The sequence below is a fragment of the Saccopteryx bilineata genome, chromosome 11, assembly GCF_036850765.1.
Source record: "Saccopteryx bilineata isolate mSacBil1 chromosome 11, mSacBil1_pri_phased_curated, whole genome shotgun sequence".
NCBI lineage: Eukaryota > Metazoa > Chordata > Mammalia > Chiroptera > Emballonuridae > Saccopteryx > Saccopteryx bilineata.
Genome location: NC_089500.1, coordinates 72,433,617 through 72,448,973, shown reverse-complemented (window position 1 = coordinate 72,448,973; position 15,357 = coordinate 72,433,617). Strand labels below are relative to the sequence as shown.

General features: G+C 49.6%; 1 protein-coding gene across 2 annotated transcripts in view; it reads right to left on the bottom strand.

Annotated features, from left to right (window-relative positions):
- Positions 1 to 15,357, bottom strand: part of VAV3 (vav guanine nucleotide exchange factor 3) — a 315,192-nt gene that overhangs the window by 142,568 nt on the left and 157,267 nt on the right. For both annotated transcript variants that reach the window (XM_066246277.1, XM_066246278.1), the window contains exons 10-12: positions 10,657 to 10,752; positions 7,222 to 7,290; positions 5,242 to 5,328 (exon numbers count right to left, since the gene is read on the bottom strand). In XM_066246277.1, the coding sequence (XP_066102374.1) occupies positions 5,242 to 5,328; positions 7,222 to 7,290; positions 10,657 to 10,752 (252 nt within the window). The remainder of the gene's footprint in view (positions 1 to 5,241; positions 5,329 to 7,221; positions 7,291 to 10,656; positions 10,753 to 15,357) is intronic.

The following is a 15,357-nucleotide window of genomic DNA, read 5'->3' as shown; positions in this document are numbered from 1 at the left end:
CCCTTTCAGTCTCTTCCATATCTTGGCTATTATACCTAACGCTGCAATGGACCTAGAGGGTATCATGCTAAGTGAAATAAATCAGACAAAGACAAATACCACAGGATCTCGCTTATAGGTGGAATCTAATGACTAAATAAACAAACAAACAAGACAGAAACTCACAGAAACAGAGAACTGATCGTTGCCAGATAAGAGGGTTTGGGGGATGGGAGAGAAGGGGGAAGCGATCAAGATGTACCAATTTCCAGTTATAGAAACAGTCGCAGGGATATGAAGGACAGCGTAGGCAACAGAGTCAACAGGACTGTAACAGCTATGGTACCAGATGGGTACCAGGCTCATCGGGGTGATCGCTTCGTAAGTCGTGTAAGGGTCTACCCACCACGTTCACCGTGTGGTGCACCTGAAACTAACAACATGGCGTGTCAACTGTCAGCGAAAATGTTCTTAAAAATTAAAAACATAACAATAAGCCATGTTCCCAGAGGCAGGCAATAAAAATAATTTTAAGTACTGAATGAGTCCTACTATAAAAAGTGCTAAGGGAAAAAAGAATTGACTGAAAAGTATCACTAACATCTAGGAGATTATAGCTAATAAAGGAGACAAATATTCATTAATAAACTGTATCCCAAGAAAGTATAAAAGTAAATGTTCCCTACCAAAATCCCAATGTTTTTTGCAGAAATAGAAAACTCCATCCTAAAATTCATATGGAACCTCAAGGGTCCCTTAATAAGCAAACCAATCTTAAAAATAACAAAGTCTTTTTTCAATGTTTAGAAATACATTGATAAGAGTATCAACGTTGGCCTGGCTGGTTCGCTCAGTGGAAGAACATCAGTTGAGCATGTGGATGTCCTGGGTTCGATTCCTGGTCAGGACACACAGGAGAAGTGACCATCTGCTTCTTTACTCCTCCCCACCCCCTTATCTCTTCCCCTCCCACAATCATAGCTCAACCTCTTCCAGGGCATTGGCCCCGGGTGCTGAGGATGGCCCCGTGGAACCTCTACCTCAGGTGTTAAAAATAGCTCAGCTGCAAGCATGGCCTCAGATAGGCAGAGCATCAATGCCAGATGGGGGTTTCCATGGGGATCCAGGTCGGGACACATACAGCAGTCTATCTACCCTCCCCTAAGAAAGAAAGAGAAAGAGAAAGAGAAAGAGAAAGAGAAAGAGAAAGAGAAAGAGAAAGAGAAAGAGAAAGAGAGGGAGGAAGGGAGGGAGGAAGGAAGAGAGAAAAAAAAGAAAGAAAGAAAGAAAGAAAGAAAGAGGGAGGAGAGAGAGAAAGAGAGAGAGAAAGAAAGAAAAGGAGAGAGGGAGGAAAGAGAGAGAGAAGGAGAGAGGGAGGAGAGAGTGAGAAAGAGAAAGAGGAAGGAAGGAAGGAAGGAAGGAAGGAAGGAAGGAAGGAAGGAAGGAAGGAAGGAAGGAAGGAAGGAAGGAAAAGAGAGAGAGAGAGAGAAAGAAAGAAAATAAATGTCAACACTTATACTTTTGTTTGACCAGGCTGGGAAAGAGAGGATACATGTATAAAGCACTCTTAACAACCTAACAACAGAACAAACAGACAACCTTGCTTCCAAACAGTAACGACTTGAACAGGCATTTTCCCAGGAAAGATACCCAAATGGCCCACATGCACATAGAAGATGCTCAGTACCCCTAATTGTCAGGGAAATGCAGAGTCAAAACCACAGTGAGATACCACTTCACACCCATCTGGACGGCTAGTACTCGGAAAGACAGTGTCGGTGGGAACGAGGGGACTCGGCAACTCCTGGCATTGCGGATGGGAACACAAAATGATGCCCCCACTGTGGAAAACAGTATGGCTATTCCTCAAAAACTTAAGCACTGAGTTACCATACATTCCAGCAGTTCCACTTCTGGGTGTGCAAGCGAAGGAAACGGACGCGGGCTCTCAAACAGGTATTGGGACACCTGTGTTCACAGCAGCCAAACGTGGGGAGCAACCCCACATCTGGCCACAGACAGATGAATCCATTTAAAAAGCAGGGCATGTACAATCACTGTCATATTATCCAACTTTAAAAAGGAAACTCTTCTTTAAGAAGGAGGACATTCTGACACCCTCTACAACAGGGGTCGGGAACCTTTTTCGGTGAGAGAGCTATGAACGCCACATATTTTAAAATGGAATTCCATGAGAGCCATACAATGATCCGTGTACATTATGCATTATCTAATAAAAATCTGGTGGTGTCCCGGAGGACAGCTGTGATTGGCTCCAGCCACCCGCAACCATAAACATGAGCAGTAAGAAATGAATGGATTATAAGACATGGGAATGTTTTATATTTTTAATATTATTTTTTTTATTAAAGATTTGTCTGCGAGCCAGATGCAGCCATCAAAAGAGCCACATCTGGCTCGCGAGCCGCGGGTTCCTAACCCCTGCTCTACAACATTGATGAGCACTGAAGACATCCTGCCACATGGACTCAGCCAATCCCAAGAAGACAAATACCATAGGGCTCCACTTATACGTGGTTCCTACACTAATTCATAGACAGGGGCGGACAGGACGGCAGTTGCCAGAGGCAGGAGGAGGGACAGCGGAGAGTTAGTGTTTAACAGGTGCTGAGCTCCAGTTTTGCAAGAAGAAATGGTTCTGGAGATGGATGGTGGTGACGGCACATGATACTGTGAATATAGCTGATGTCACAAAACCGTACACTTCAAAATAGTACATTTAACATTCTATATACTTTATCACAATTTTTTAAAAGTGCTGAATAGCTGTCCAGGCAACATACTATGGAATTACAAAGAGAAAGATTAGGGATTAGGGAAGAGAGATGTTTCAGTTGGACCCTGAAGGGATTTGATAGGAAATAGTGGGTGAAGGACATTCGAGGCTCTGACAGTATTACCATCAGAGGAAAAACTGTTAAAAACTGTTTGGCAAACCGGAGACCTTCCCACACAGCAGGACAGGTGCAAGGTGACGGGCGTGGGAAGTCACCAGCCGGGTGAGTTCAGGAAAATCAGTGGGGGACTTAAATATCACGCTGGCCGAATCCTGAAGTCCACGGAAAAATTCTGACCAGTTTGGGAAAGAGAGTGAATGGAGCAGTCCACATTTTGGAAATGCAACCACGTGAACAGGTGATTCGAGGTGGCCGCGAGTGGAAAGGGGGTAGGTGAGTTCGGGACGTGGGGAAGTGGCCGTGGGCCTGAAAAGACAGAGACAGCTCCAGGTGTTTCTGAGAAAGAGGCCACAGGACCGTTGTGCCGAGGAAAGCATCTGAAATCCACGAGTGTGTCTCCATCTCCCCCGCCCACAGAGAAACCCAGGCTCCCGTCGCCTCTCCTGAAATCACCCCCATAACCTGCTGGTTCGGCTACTGCAAGGCTGTTCTTAGAAGGCAAACCGGTCTGTAAACCTCTCAGAGAAAACCTCTCCTGGCCTCCCGCCGCAATCATCCCAACAGGGCTGTGGTATGGGCCCCTACCCCCAGGCCTGCTGCAGAGCCCACCTCTCCCCCTCTCTGGCCCCTACCCCCAGGCCTGCTGCAGAGCCCACCTCTCCCCCTCTCTGGCCCCTACCCCCAGGTCTGCTGCAGAGCCCACCTCTCCCCCTCTCTGGCCCCTACCCCCAGGCCTGCTGCAGAGCCCACCTCTCCCCCTCTCCGGCCCCTACCCCCAGGTCCACTGCAGAGCCCACCTCTCCCCCTCTCCAGCCCCTACCCCCAGGCCTGCTGCAGAGCCCACCTCTCCCCCTCTCCGGCCCCTACCCCCAGGTCCACTGCAGAGCCCACCTCTCCCCCTCTCCAGCCCCTACCCCCAGGCCTGCTGCAGAGCCCACCTCTCCCCCTCTCCGGCCCCTACCCCCAGGTCCACTGCAGAGCCCACCTCTCCCCCTCTCTGGCCCCTACCCCCAGGCCTGCTGCAGAGCCCACCTCTCCCCCTCTCCGGCCCCTACCCCCAGGTCCACTGCAGAGCCCACCTCTCCCCCTCTCTGGCCCCTACCCCCAGGTCCACTGCAGAGCCCACCTCTCCCCCTCTCCGGCCCCTACCCCCAGGTCCACTGCAGAGCCCACCTCTCCCCCTCTCCGGCCCCTACCCCCAGGTCCACTGCAGAGCCCACCTCTCCCCCTCTCCGGCTCCTACCCCCAGGTCCACTGCAGAGCCCACCTCTCCCCCTCTCCAGCCCCTCCCGCCTTGCAGCTTCTCCACCTCCCGGGCTTCCTGCACCTCCCAGGGCATCCCCCCTCCCCCGACCCAGACCCTGGTGCCTCCCGCCTTCTTCTCAGGCTTCAGGCTCAAGAGGCCAATAACTCAGAAGGGCTTTTCCTAACCATCGCCTCTAAACTACGTCTCTCGGCCCTGGCCGGTTGGCTCAGCAGTAGAGCGTCGGCCTGGCGTGCGGGGGACCTGGGTTCAATTCCCGGCCAGGGCACATAGGAGAAGCGCCCATTTGCTTCTCCACCCCTCCCCCTCTCCTTCCTCTATGTCTCTCTCTTCCCCTCCCGCAGCCAAGGCTCCATTGGAGCAAAGATGGCCCGGGCGCTGGGGATGGCTCCTTGGCCTCTGCCCCAGGCACTAGAGTGGCTCTGGTCTCAGCAGAGCGACGCCCCGGAGGGGCAGAGCATCGCCCCCTGGTGGGCAGAGCATCCCCCCTGGTGGGCGTGCCGGGTGGATCCCGGTTGGGCGCATGCGGGAGTCTGTCTGACTGTCTCTCCTCGTTTCCAGCTTCAGAAAAATAAAAATAAAAATAAATAAATAAACTACGTCTCTCCTTTATCTTCTGTTGTGTCACCCTGCTCACGGCACGTGTCTCAAAACAGCATTCCTAACCTCTCTTTTTACTGTTACCTCCTTCCTGAGACCGAGTGGTTCAGTTACAGCCCCAACCCCCCAGCAGCGTGGGACACACAGCCACCCGGTAAACACACCGAAAATGAGCAACTGAACGGGGAGCCAGCCCTGAGTATGTCCGGGGGCGGGGGACCCCAAGGTCTGGAATCAGGACTGCTGGGGAGGAAGCAGTGTGATTAAGGACAGAGGGACAAGTGATGGCACAATGACTTGGCACAGGTGCCACCAGACATCCATGCAGATGCTGCCAAACAGGAATGGGGAGGGGGGGGTGGCTAGAATTAGAAACTTGAACGTAAATTACTCTGTCTTCAAAAACAACTCTTGGAGTGCCCCCCCCCCCTCACACCAGTCTGTGGATTAGGGAAGCTGGAAGGAATGATAATTACATACCAGATTTTCTATAGAGAGCTGAAACTGTTTAATTTCACGAAGGGTCTCATTATCTCTCTTCACTTCATTCACATATTGTGCCAAGTCCTGAAGAACAAAGAGACGGGGACAAAAAAGAAGACATGATAAGATCGGAGAAGAGACGAGAGCCGTTCGCAAGGAAACGCATCGTCGTTTGTTTCGGAGCTGTGAAAGCAGAGCGCGGCCCTTCAGTGGCAATCAAAGGGACGACTGATCAATCAAAGCTGCCAGTCACCAGCAAGGGGTAATGTCTGGAGGACAGCTGGGAAGAGGCGGCCATGTCACGTACCACACCTCTGAGAAGCGTGAGGCTATATGAAACAATCCAAATCGGCCCCCACACAGAACAACAAACAGGAAGGGAACCGGGTCAGGAGAATGTAAATCCCAAACACATTAATAAGGGACCCTGAGAGAATTACATTTTCCCCCGGGGCTGGAATTAAGGGCAGTCAGGAAGGCTCAGCAGGAAGAAAAAAGGAACTAAAAGTTAAGGCAATGAAATCAGGCAGGAGGACTGTTCTCTGCCACCAGTCAGTGTCTTTATTCCTGAGAGCATTCGGACAAGGAAGCCAGGTCCCTGGCTAAAGAATGAATGATAAAGGAGAAAGACAGGAGAAAGCAAAAAGAACTCTGAGTTAAGGTGATACCGCTGGCCACATTTCTCCACAGCCCGTTCCTATTCTGAACTGTCTGTTCTCGGACTTGAGGAAACATTAGCTCATCTCCCCACACTGGACCTAGCTGTTTTTATTATAGGGGCTCTAGATTGCCCTGTTTTCTGGGTTCTTTTGTTCCCTTCCAATCTCTTCCATTTCATCTGAAACGGCAGAAGCAGAACTCGGACAAAAAGCAGTTTCTACCTTTGTTCTAAATGCAAAGTCAGACTTTTCATAGGATGTACCTAGAAATGACTTCTTTATAAAATTAGACACTTGGTGTGGTTCTTTTATAAACAATAAGTAGTGTGTGCTGCTTCCTGACCCCGAGGGTACTGAACTTCAGCTAAATAGCTGAGCTGACCCGAAAATGGAACAGGGACACAGAGAAGTAATCGTCACTGTTCTGAGCAGGGTCACACTGGGCATTTTGTTTCGGAGCACATATTTGCCTATGTTTTAAATCAGGGACAAATATTTCTTTCAAAGTCCAAGTCCAGCATAATATGGAGATCAGGTTTTATATAAGATTCCCCATGTTCAAAAAGTCTACCTCTCTATACCTGCAGTTCTTGACTTTCAGATTTACCTGAAAATAGAACGCTAAACTGAAACTCATGCGTACTGATGCATGGCACCCACAGAGGTAGACCGGGCAGGTGGCCTCCCCCTGAGAAGAGAAGTCACACCTGTGTTCTGCCGTCAGGGGCGAACCAGCTGCTTCTGCAAGCCCACAGTTTTCTGTTAGTAACCATTCAAAGGGATGTCAAAGAAAACCATGATAGGAAATCCATCCCTGCTGGTATGGAAAGTTGTCATATGTGCATAAATAACAAGTTATTTATGGATTCTTCTCTAACAGTTAAATTCCTGCAAGTACACAGTGGTACCTTGAGATTCGAACAGACCAACATACAAAATTTTTTTTTTAAGATACAAGCTGTGACTTGGTCCATATTTTTGTTCGAGATCCAAGCAAAATTCCGAGATACGAGTCATGATTCGGGAAGCTGCCGCTCGTTGACACGTTGGCGCCCGGGTCTAGCATCGGCAGTCTGATATACGAGTTGACTGACTTATAGGCTCGGTTACAGAACGAATTAAATTCGTATCTCAAGGGACCGCTGTATATCTATTTTAGTTAGAAATACCCAGCTCTTCCCACCAAAATCAAAACTATACAAATACTTCTATATTACAGCCTATATTAGCAGACCACACACACACGTATTGGCAGTCGGGATCTGCTGATTTCAGGCGAGGAGAGAAACACAGACAAGGTCCTGGCATCTCCCCTCACCTTCATCGCGTCGAGAGCGAGCCTCAGGTTGGCCTTCTCCACGGGGTCGGTGGTATGTTTGACCAGCTCCTGTTTGGAAGATCCAGGTTAGTGCTATTTTCGTCAAATTAACACCCAAATGTAAGAAAGGACACATTGAAAAATACACCCTCTTATGCAGATTTGGTGCAGCCAGAAACAGTATGAAAGCTCTCAAAAAAATTAAACATGACTCAGCAATTCCACCTCTGGGTCCCGATCCCAAGAACGCCAAAACACTGATTCAGCAGGACCTATGCACCCCTATGTTCACTGCAGCGTTATCTACAGCAGCCAAGATAGGGAAGCAGCCCAAGTGCCCCTCAACAGACGAGCGAAGAAAAAAGCTGTGATATATATACAACGGAATATCATTCATTCACAAAAGGAAATGAAACCTTATCATTTGGGACAGCGCAGATGGGCCTAGAGAGGGTATTGTGCTAAGTGAAATAAGCCAGACTGAGAAAGACAAATCTCATCTGATTTCACTTATGTGTGGAATCTAAAGAACACAATAGACAAACAAAATAGAAACAGACTCATAGATTACAGAGAACAGACTGATTGATGGTGGCCAGAGGGGAGGGTGGTTGGGGAGCAGGGCGAGAAAGATGAAGGGATTATCTAGAAGCACAGACTGGCCCCAGGAACGTAAAATGCAGCACAGGGAATGTAGTCATCAATGATATTGTAATAAGTATGCACAGTGCCAGGTGGATACTGGAAATACCAGGGGAAACACTTGTTAAAATAGATGACTGTCTAAACACTATGATAGACAGCTAAAACTAGTTACAAAATATTACTGAAGAGAAAGTGTAACTGAAAAAATAAAATCAAGAAACTTTTTATCGTTATTTGCACAATAGATATCTGATGCCACCAGGCTCTATATTAACCAAAAATTTCAGCTTGAACCAGATGGCTTGGTTAGTTAGAGCACCATCCTAATATGCGGAGGTTACTGGTTCAATCCCCAATCAGGGCACATATGGAAACAGATTGATGTTTCCCTCTCTCTCTCTCTTCCTTCTCTCAAATCAACGGAAAAATTAAAAAAAAAAAAAAAAAGAAAGTAAATGCTGACACTACCACATGAGGGAACCCTAAAGACATAAGACGGACACAAAATGACCAACATTGTATGATTCTATGTAGAAGAAGTGTTTAAAAGAGACACTCACAGAGACAGGAGTGGAATGCTGGTTACCAGAGGCTAGGGCGAGGGGAGAAAAGTGAGCCAGGGTTTCTGGGGACAGGGATTCAGTACGAAAAGATGAGAAAGTCCTGGAGATGGAGGATGGTGACGGTTGCACAACAAAGTAAATGTTTCTGGTGCCACTGGACTATGCTCTTTAAAATGATTAAAATGGAGCCCTGGCCGGTTGGCTCAGTGGTAGAACATCGTCCTGGCGTGCAGGAGTCCCAGGTTCGATTCCCGGCCAGGGCACACAGGAGAAGCGCCCATCTGCTTCTCCACCCCTCCCCCTCTCCTTCCTCTCTGTCTCTCTCTTCTTCTCCCGCAGCCAAGGCTCCATTGGAGCAAAGTTGGCCCGGGTGCTGAGGATGGCTCCATGGCCTCTGCCTCAGGCACTAGAATGGCTCTGGTTGCAACAGAGCGACGCTCCAGATGGACAGAGCATCGCCCCCTGGTGGGCGTGCCGGGTGGATCCCGGTCGGGCGCATGCAGGAGTCTGTCTGACTGCCTCCCCGTTTCCAACTTAAGAAAAATAAAATGATTAAAATGGTAAATTGTGTAGCTAGCTTTTCCCGCGATAAAAATATATGTATGCTGTCAGTGCCTTTAAAAAAAAATCATCATGGAACTAAACATACTTTGAAATTTTAAAATATAAAACAATACAAGAAGATCAGGAAAAAGCTTTGCTAAATTTCATAAAAATATAGTCATAGCTTATACTCTTATACATCTAAAAGCTTACATGACAAAAAATAGATGTTTCTTGAAAACCGTACCTTCTAAATTCTTCGGTTGGTATTTGGCCAAAGTTACAAAACAAATTACCTCGTTTTTGGACACGTTTTTAGCTCTGTGATGTCTCAGAAACTGACTGCCTTAAGTCTTCCCCATTATTTTTTCATAAAACCCAATTTGATTAAGTTGCTGAGTTTAGGTCTCATGAATGTTTGAATGCGTTTTCAAGAAATAATCGGGGATTGAATTTATCTGATTTCCCAGTAGAACAAAAATAGAGATGACTGATAATTCTACAGCTACAGTTCAAGAAATTTAATATACAAGATGTACAAAGCACCGAAGACTCAAAATCATATTTCACATACAGGTAGTAGATCTTCTTAAAATCACATTTCACAAGCATCCGCAGAGCTGACAGACTAACACAGTAAGACATTTCCTTGGAGCAGAACTAATGAGACTCCTGGTGCAGCTATCAAATTAAATGTATAAGACTCTCCACCCTCATTAGAGGGCTAAGCGTGGAAGCCATAAGCTTTGGGGGTAGAACAGGAATCACTTCAAAATAAATGTACGTACTCTGGTTATCATTTATTATCGCAGGAAGCAACACCAATGGGACACCGTTCTCTCTAGTTTGTGGTCATATAAGGCAAAAGGCCTAACGGGATTAACCTGCAAAAATCAGGTGTATCTGGCCCTGGCCGGTTGGCTCAGCGGTAGAGCGTCGGCCTAGCGTGCGGAGGACCCGGGTTCGATTCCCGGCCAGGGCACACAGGAGAAGCGCACATTTGCTTCTCCACCCCTCCGCCGCGCTTTCCTCTCTGTCTCTCTCTTCCCCTCCCGCAGCCAAGGCTCCATTGGAGCAGAGATGGCCCGGGCGCTGGGGATGGCTCTGTGGCCTCTGCCTCAGGCGCTAGAGTGGCTCTGGTCGCAATATGGCCACGCCCAGGATGGGCAGAGCATCGCCCCCTGGTGGGCAGAGCGTCGCCCCTGGTGGGCGTGCCGGGTGGATCCCGGTTGGGCGCATGCGGGAGTCTGTCTGACTGTCTCTCCCTGTTTCCAGCTTCAGAAAAATGGAAAGAAAAAAAAAAAAAAATCAGGTGTATCACAATAGTGAGGTTCTAATAAGTGATCGCTACGAACTACAAAGGACTCGGCTGAAGGGATCTTTCCATTTGGTACGCCTGGTGTTTTATTGTTTGTTTCTTTAACTTTTACATCCGTTTGGAGCCTGTTCTGTTCGAAGGACACGAAATGTGTCTTTTGTGCAAGCCGCAGAATGATCTCAGCCGACAGGAAGGAAATGGTGGCGGCCGTCCTGTTACACATATTTCTACCGCTGTAGCTCCACTGCTGACCTACAACTCGACGGGCTCAGGCCCCAGTCGTGGGGTCTCTGGAGCGCTGTCGATGCTTCTCGAGTGTCCTGCTGCGTGAAGACATGAACCCACGAACAGCCTGAAGTCACGTACCTGGAGGAGAAGGTGATACTTCAAAACACGCTGCATCGGAACCACGAGCAAGTCTCGGAGCGTGAACTTGCCGTTGTTGGCTCGTTTGGAACATTCCTAGTGAAAACGAATTATTTAAAGAATAAAGGTTTGTTGAAAACTCCGGTGTCATAAAGCAAACATGGTTAGACACAAAGGCCATCCACAAAACTGTCGCGGCATAATAAATACCGTATGTTCCTGAACAAGCCTTCTGTCTAAAAAATAGAAAGCCTCTTCAATTAAAAACCAAAAACACACACCAACCTTTTTATTTTTTTTTCCTTTAATTTTTAAATCTGTTTGGAGCCCGTTCTGCTTGTGAAAGTCTAAATCTGAATCGATAAATAGAACTAGTGTAGGTCTGAAGATCATCTTCCCTGGGGGCCCTCCGGGTCTTCCCGGCTGCCTCACCCAAGCCCCGCCCACTGACCCGCCCACCTCCACCCCCCACACCGACCCACCCACCTCCACCCCCCACCCCAGGTTCCTCGTCTTCTCCCCGACTGCTGGGCGCTTTGTTCAGCTTCCAACAAAATTCTTCTTCTTCCTCCAGAACTACACTTCTAGGCCTTTCATAATAATCCTAATCAAAATGGTTCTCTCGCTCGCTCTCGCTCTCTCTCTCGCTCTCTCTCTCTCTTCCTATGATTGCGCACATCATACCCTCCCAGTATAACTTCCATGCCTCTCAGACTCTAGCATTTGCTTAGTAAGCACTTGATGAACTGAATAAAATGCGATGACACACTCCGGAAATATGCTGAGGCATAAAACACCAGATTCAACATTTTGAAAGCCTCAGACTTTTTATTATTATTATTTAATCTCACACTGTTCTTTCTCAAACGCGTCTCTTAAACCCAAACTGACTTGTCCGCTCTCCGGATACCGACAATGACGTTGAGGCATTTGCATTTGCGAGCTGAAGCCTCAGCCCCGGAATTTAAAGCGAGTTTGGCCGTGAACAAGGTGCTTTTCTGATTTTAACTGTTTCTCACAGAGCGTTAGTGTAGTTTAAAAAAAAAATAGAGTTTATAAAAATATTATTATTAGAGGGCAAGTTAATAAGTCCAAAATCCTCTGAAAATTGCACATCGCAGATGGAGGGCTTTGGGAAGGTGTCCGTGAGAGGAGGTATTTGCGAGGGAAACGTCCTTAGCTCTGAGTGTGCTCCCCTCTGCCCACCCTTAGCCCTCCTGGAAGATAAAGAGACACCAGATCTGAAGCGATAAAGAAACTCCATTTGCTCTAATAACCGTGGTGGCTTACTGAGCGTTTGGCTGCAGGTCTTAAGCGAGAAAAAGTGTTCGCTCCGGTCTCGTCTACTGCTGCAGGTCACTGGGAAGGTAACTAGTTCAATGCATTTCTTGCTTCTCCAGATTATATAGGAAGTTCTGGATCAGGGGGTCTCAGATAAGAGGTTAAACTGTTAATTCTATTGTAATGAATGGGTCTCACCTCCCAGCTGCGTTTTAAGCTCCTTAAACTGGAGGTTGTATCTTGCACCTTCTGTATGATGACATCGTAACATGGTCTAAGAAACAGAAATGCCCTAGAAATGCCCTACACTTAAGATTCATGTTGTTATGTGATGGAAGTCAGTTTAAAACTGTTGCGGGGGGTGGGGGGGGGGGAGAGGAGGGGAGATTAGTTCCTTTCAGTCATAAATTACAGGCTCAGCAAGTAAAGGAACTTAACATTGCTGGTGTTTTCTACAACCGGGGCCTGAGACGGAGGTGTAATGCTGATTAGCATTGAAAGTAAAAAGAGCAGAAGTAATTCTTCCCAAACATTCCGACACGTACTCCGTCTACACGCTAACTGAGCCAACTGAGAAGAAAACACAATGGGTTAGGGATGAGCCCGCTGACAGGGAGAGACAGAGAGAGGCTTGCACCCCGAGCACCTCTTTCCCCATGTTCTCACGGTTCCAAAGTAGAAAAGAAAAAGACAAAAATAGAAGGGCAACAATCACCATACAAGAAAAGACAGGAGGAGGCAGAGAGACACTGAGAATAAGGCCGCTTTCCCTCCATCAAACTGGGACATGCAGAGCACAGTTCCAGCCAAGAGCGTCTGCTGATGTGTCCCAGTGTCCACTTAAATATGTACTTCCTCGGCGGCCCCCGGTCAGAAGCAGCGGCAGGGCGGTCGGCGGCCCCGCGCCCAGAGCCTTGCCGATGCGGCCTGAGGCCCCTCCTCCCGGAGACGGACAGTGACTGCAGAAACCATGGACCTGGAGACCCGGAGCACCGCCCCTGGGCAGGAGCACCACAGGGTCTCTGAGAGAAGGGACGGGAGCACTCAGACAATGCTGAGAATAGAATGGAGGGCAGTGACTGCAGAAACCATGGACCTGGAGACCCGGAGCACCGTCCCTGGACAGGAGTACCACAGGGACTCTGAGAGAAGGGACGGGAGCGCTCAGACAATGCTGAGAATAGAATGGAGGACAGTGACTGCAGAAACCATGGACCTGGAGACCCGGAGCACCGCCCCTGGGCAGGAGCACCACAGGGTCTCTGAGAGAAGGGACGGGAGCACTCAGACAATGCTGAGAATAGAATGGAGGACAGTGACTGCAGAAACCATGGACCTGGAGTCCCGGAGCACCGCCCCTGGGCAGGAGCACCACAGGGACTCTGAGAGAAGGGACGGGAGCGCTCAGACAATGCTGAGAATAGAATGGAGGACAGTGACTGCAGAAACCATGGACCTGGAGACCCGGAGCACCGCCCCTGGGCAGGAGCACCACAGGGTCTCTGAGAGAAGGGACGGGAGCACTCAGACAATGCTGAGAATAGAATGGAGGACAGTGACTGCAGAAACCATGGACCTGGAGACCCGGAGCACCGTCCCTGGACAGGAGTACCACAGGGACTCTGAGAGAAGGGACGGGAGCGCTCAGACAATGCTGAGAATAGAATGGAGGACAGTGACTGCAGAAACCATGGACCTGGAGACCCGGAGCACCGCCCCTGGGCAGGAGCACCACAGGGACTCTGAGAGAAGGGACGGGAGCACTCAGACAATGCTGAGAATAGAATGGAGGACAGTGACTGCAGAAACCATGGACCTGGAGTCCCGGAGCACCGTCCCTGGACAGGAGCACCACAGGGACTCGGAGAGAAGGGACGGGAGCGCTCAGACAATGCTGAGAATAGAATGGAGGACAGTGACTGCAGAAACCATGGACCTGGAGTCCCGGAGCACCGCCCCTGGGCAGGGGCACCACAGGGACTCTGAGAGAAGGGACGGGAGCGCTCAGACAATGCTGAGAATAGAATGGAGGACAGTGACTGCAGAAACCATGGACCTGGAGTCCCGGAGCACCGCCCCTGGACAGGAGCACCACAGGGACTCGGAGAGAAGGGACGGGAGCGCTCAGACAATGCTGAGAGGCAGTGACTGCAGAAACCATGGACCTGGAGTCCTGGAGCACCGTCCCTGGGCAGGAGCACCACAGGGACTCTGAGAGAAGGGACGGGAGCGCTCAGACAATGCTGAGAATAGAATGGAGGGCAGTGACTGCAGAAACCATGGACCTCGAGTCCCGGAGCACCGCCCCTGGGCAGGAGCACCACAGGGACTCGGAGAGAAGGGACGGGAGCGCTCAGACAATGCTGAGAGGCAGTGACTGCAGAAACCATGGACCTGGAGTCCCGGAGCACCGCCCCTGGGCAGGAGCACCACAGGGACTCGGAGAGAAGGGACGGGAGCGCTCAGACAATGCTGAGAGGCAGTGACTGCAGAAACCATGGACCTGGAGTCCTGGAGCACCGTCCCTGGACAGGAGCACCACAGGGACTCTGAGAGAAGGGACGGGAGCGCTCAGACAATGCTGAGAATAGAATGGAGGACAGTGACTGCAGAAACCATGGACCTCGAGTCCCGGAGCACCGCCCCTGGGCAGGAGCACCACAGGGACTCGGAGAGAAGGGACGGGAGCGCTCAGACAATGCTGAGAGGCAGTGACTGCAGAAACCATGGACCTGGAGTCCCGGAGCACCGCCCCTGGGCAGGAGCACCACAGGGACTCGGAGAGAAGGGACGGGAGCGCTCAGACAATGCTGAGAGGCAGTGACTGCAGAAACCATGGACCTTGAGTCCCGGAGCACCGTCCCTGGGCAGGAGCACCACAGGGACTCGGAGAGAAGGGACGGGAGCGCTCAGACAATGCTGAGAATAGAATGGAGGGCAGTGACTGCAGAAACCATGGACCTGGAGACCCGGAGCACCGCCCCTGGGCAGGAGCACCACAGGGACTCGGAGAGAAGGGACGGGAGCGCTCAGACAATGCTGAGAATAGAATGGAGGGCTGATTGACAACCTGCCGACTCCTGTCTTGAGTCAGAATTTATATCTTTATTAAAAAAAATAAATAAAGCAGCTCGCTTTAATGATAGCTCTAGTAGGAGCAAGGTGTACTCATTGTCAAGTTTTATCTTACCACCATGGTTTTGTTTGTTTGTTTGTTTTGGGGGGTTTCTTTGTGACACAGAGAGAGACAGAGAGACTGATAGATAGGGACAGACAGGAAGGGAGAGAGATGAGAAGCATCAATTCTTCCTTGCAGCATCTTAGTTGTTCATTGATTGCTTTCTCATATGTGCCTTGACGGGGGGGCTACAGTAGACCGAGTAACCCCTTGCTCAAGCCAGCGACGTTGGGCTCAAGCTG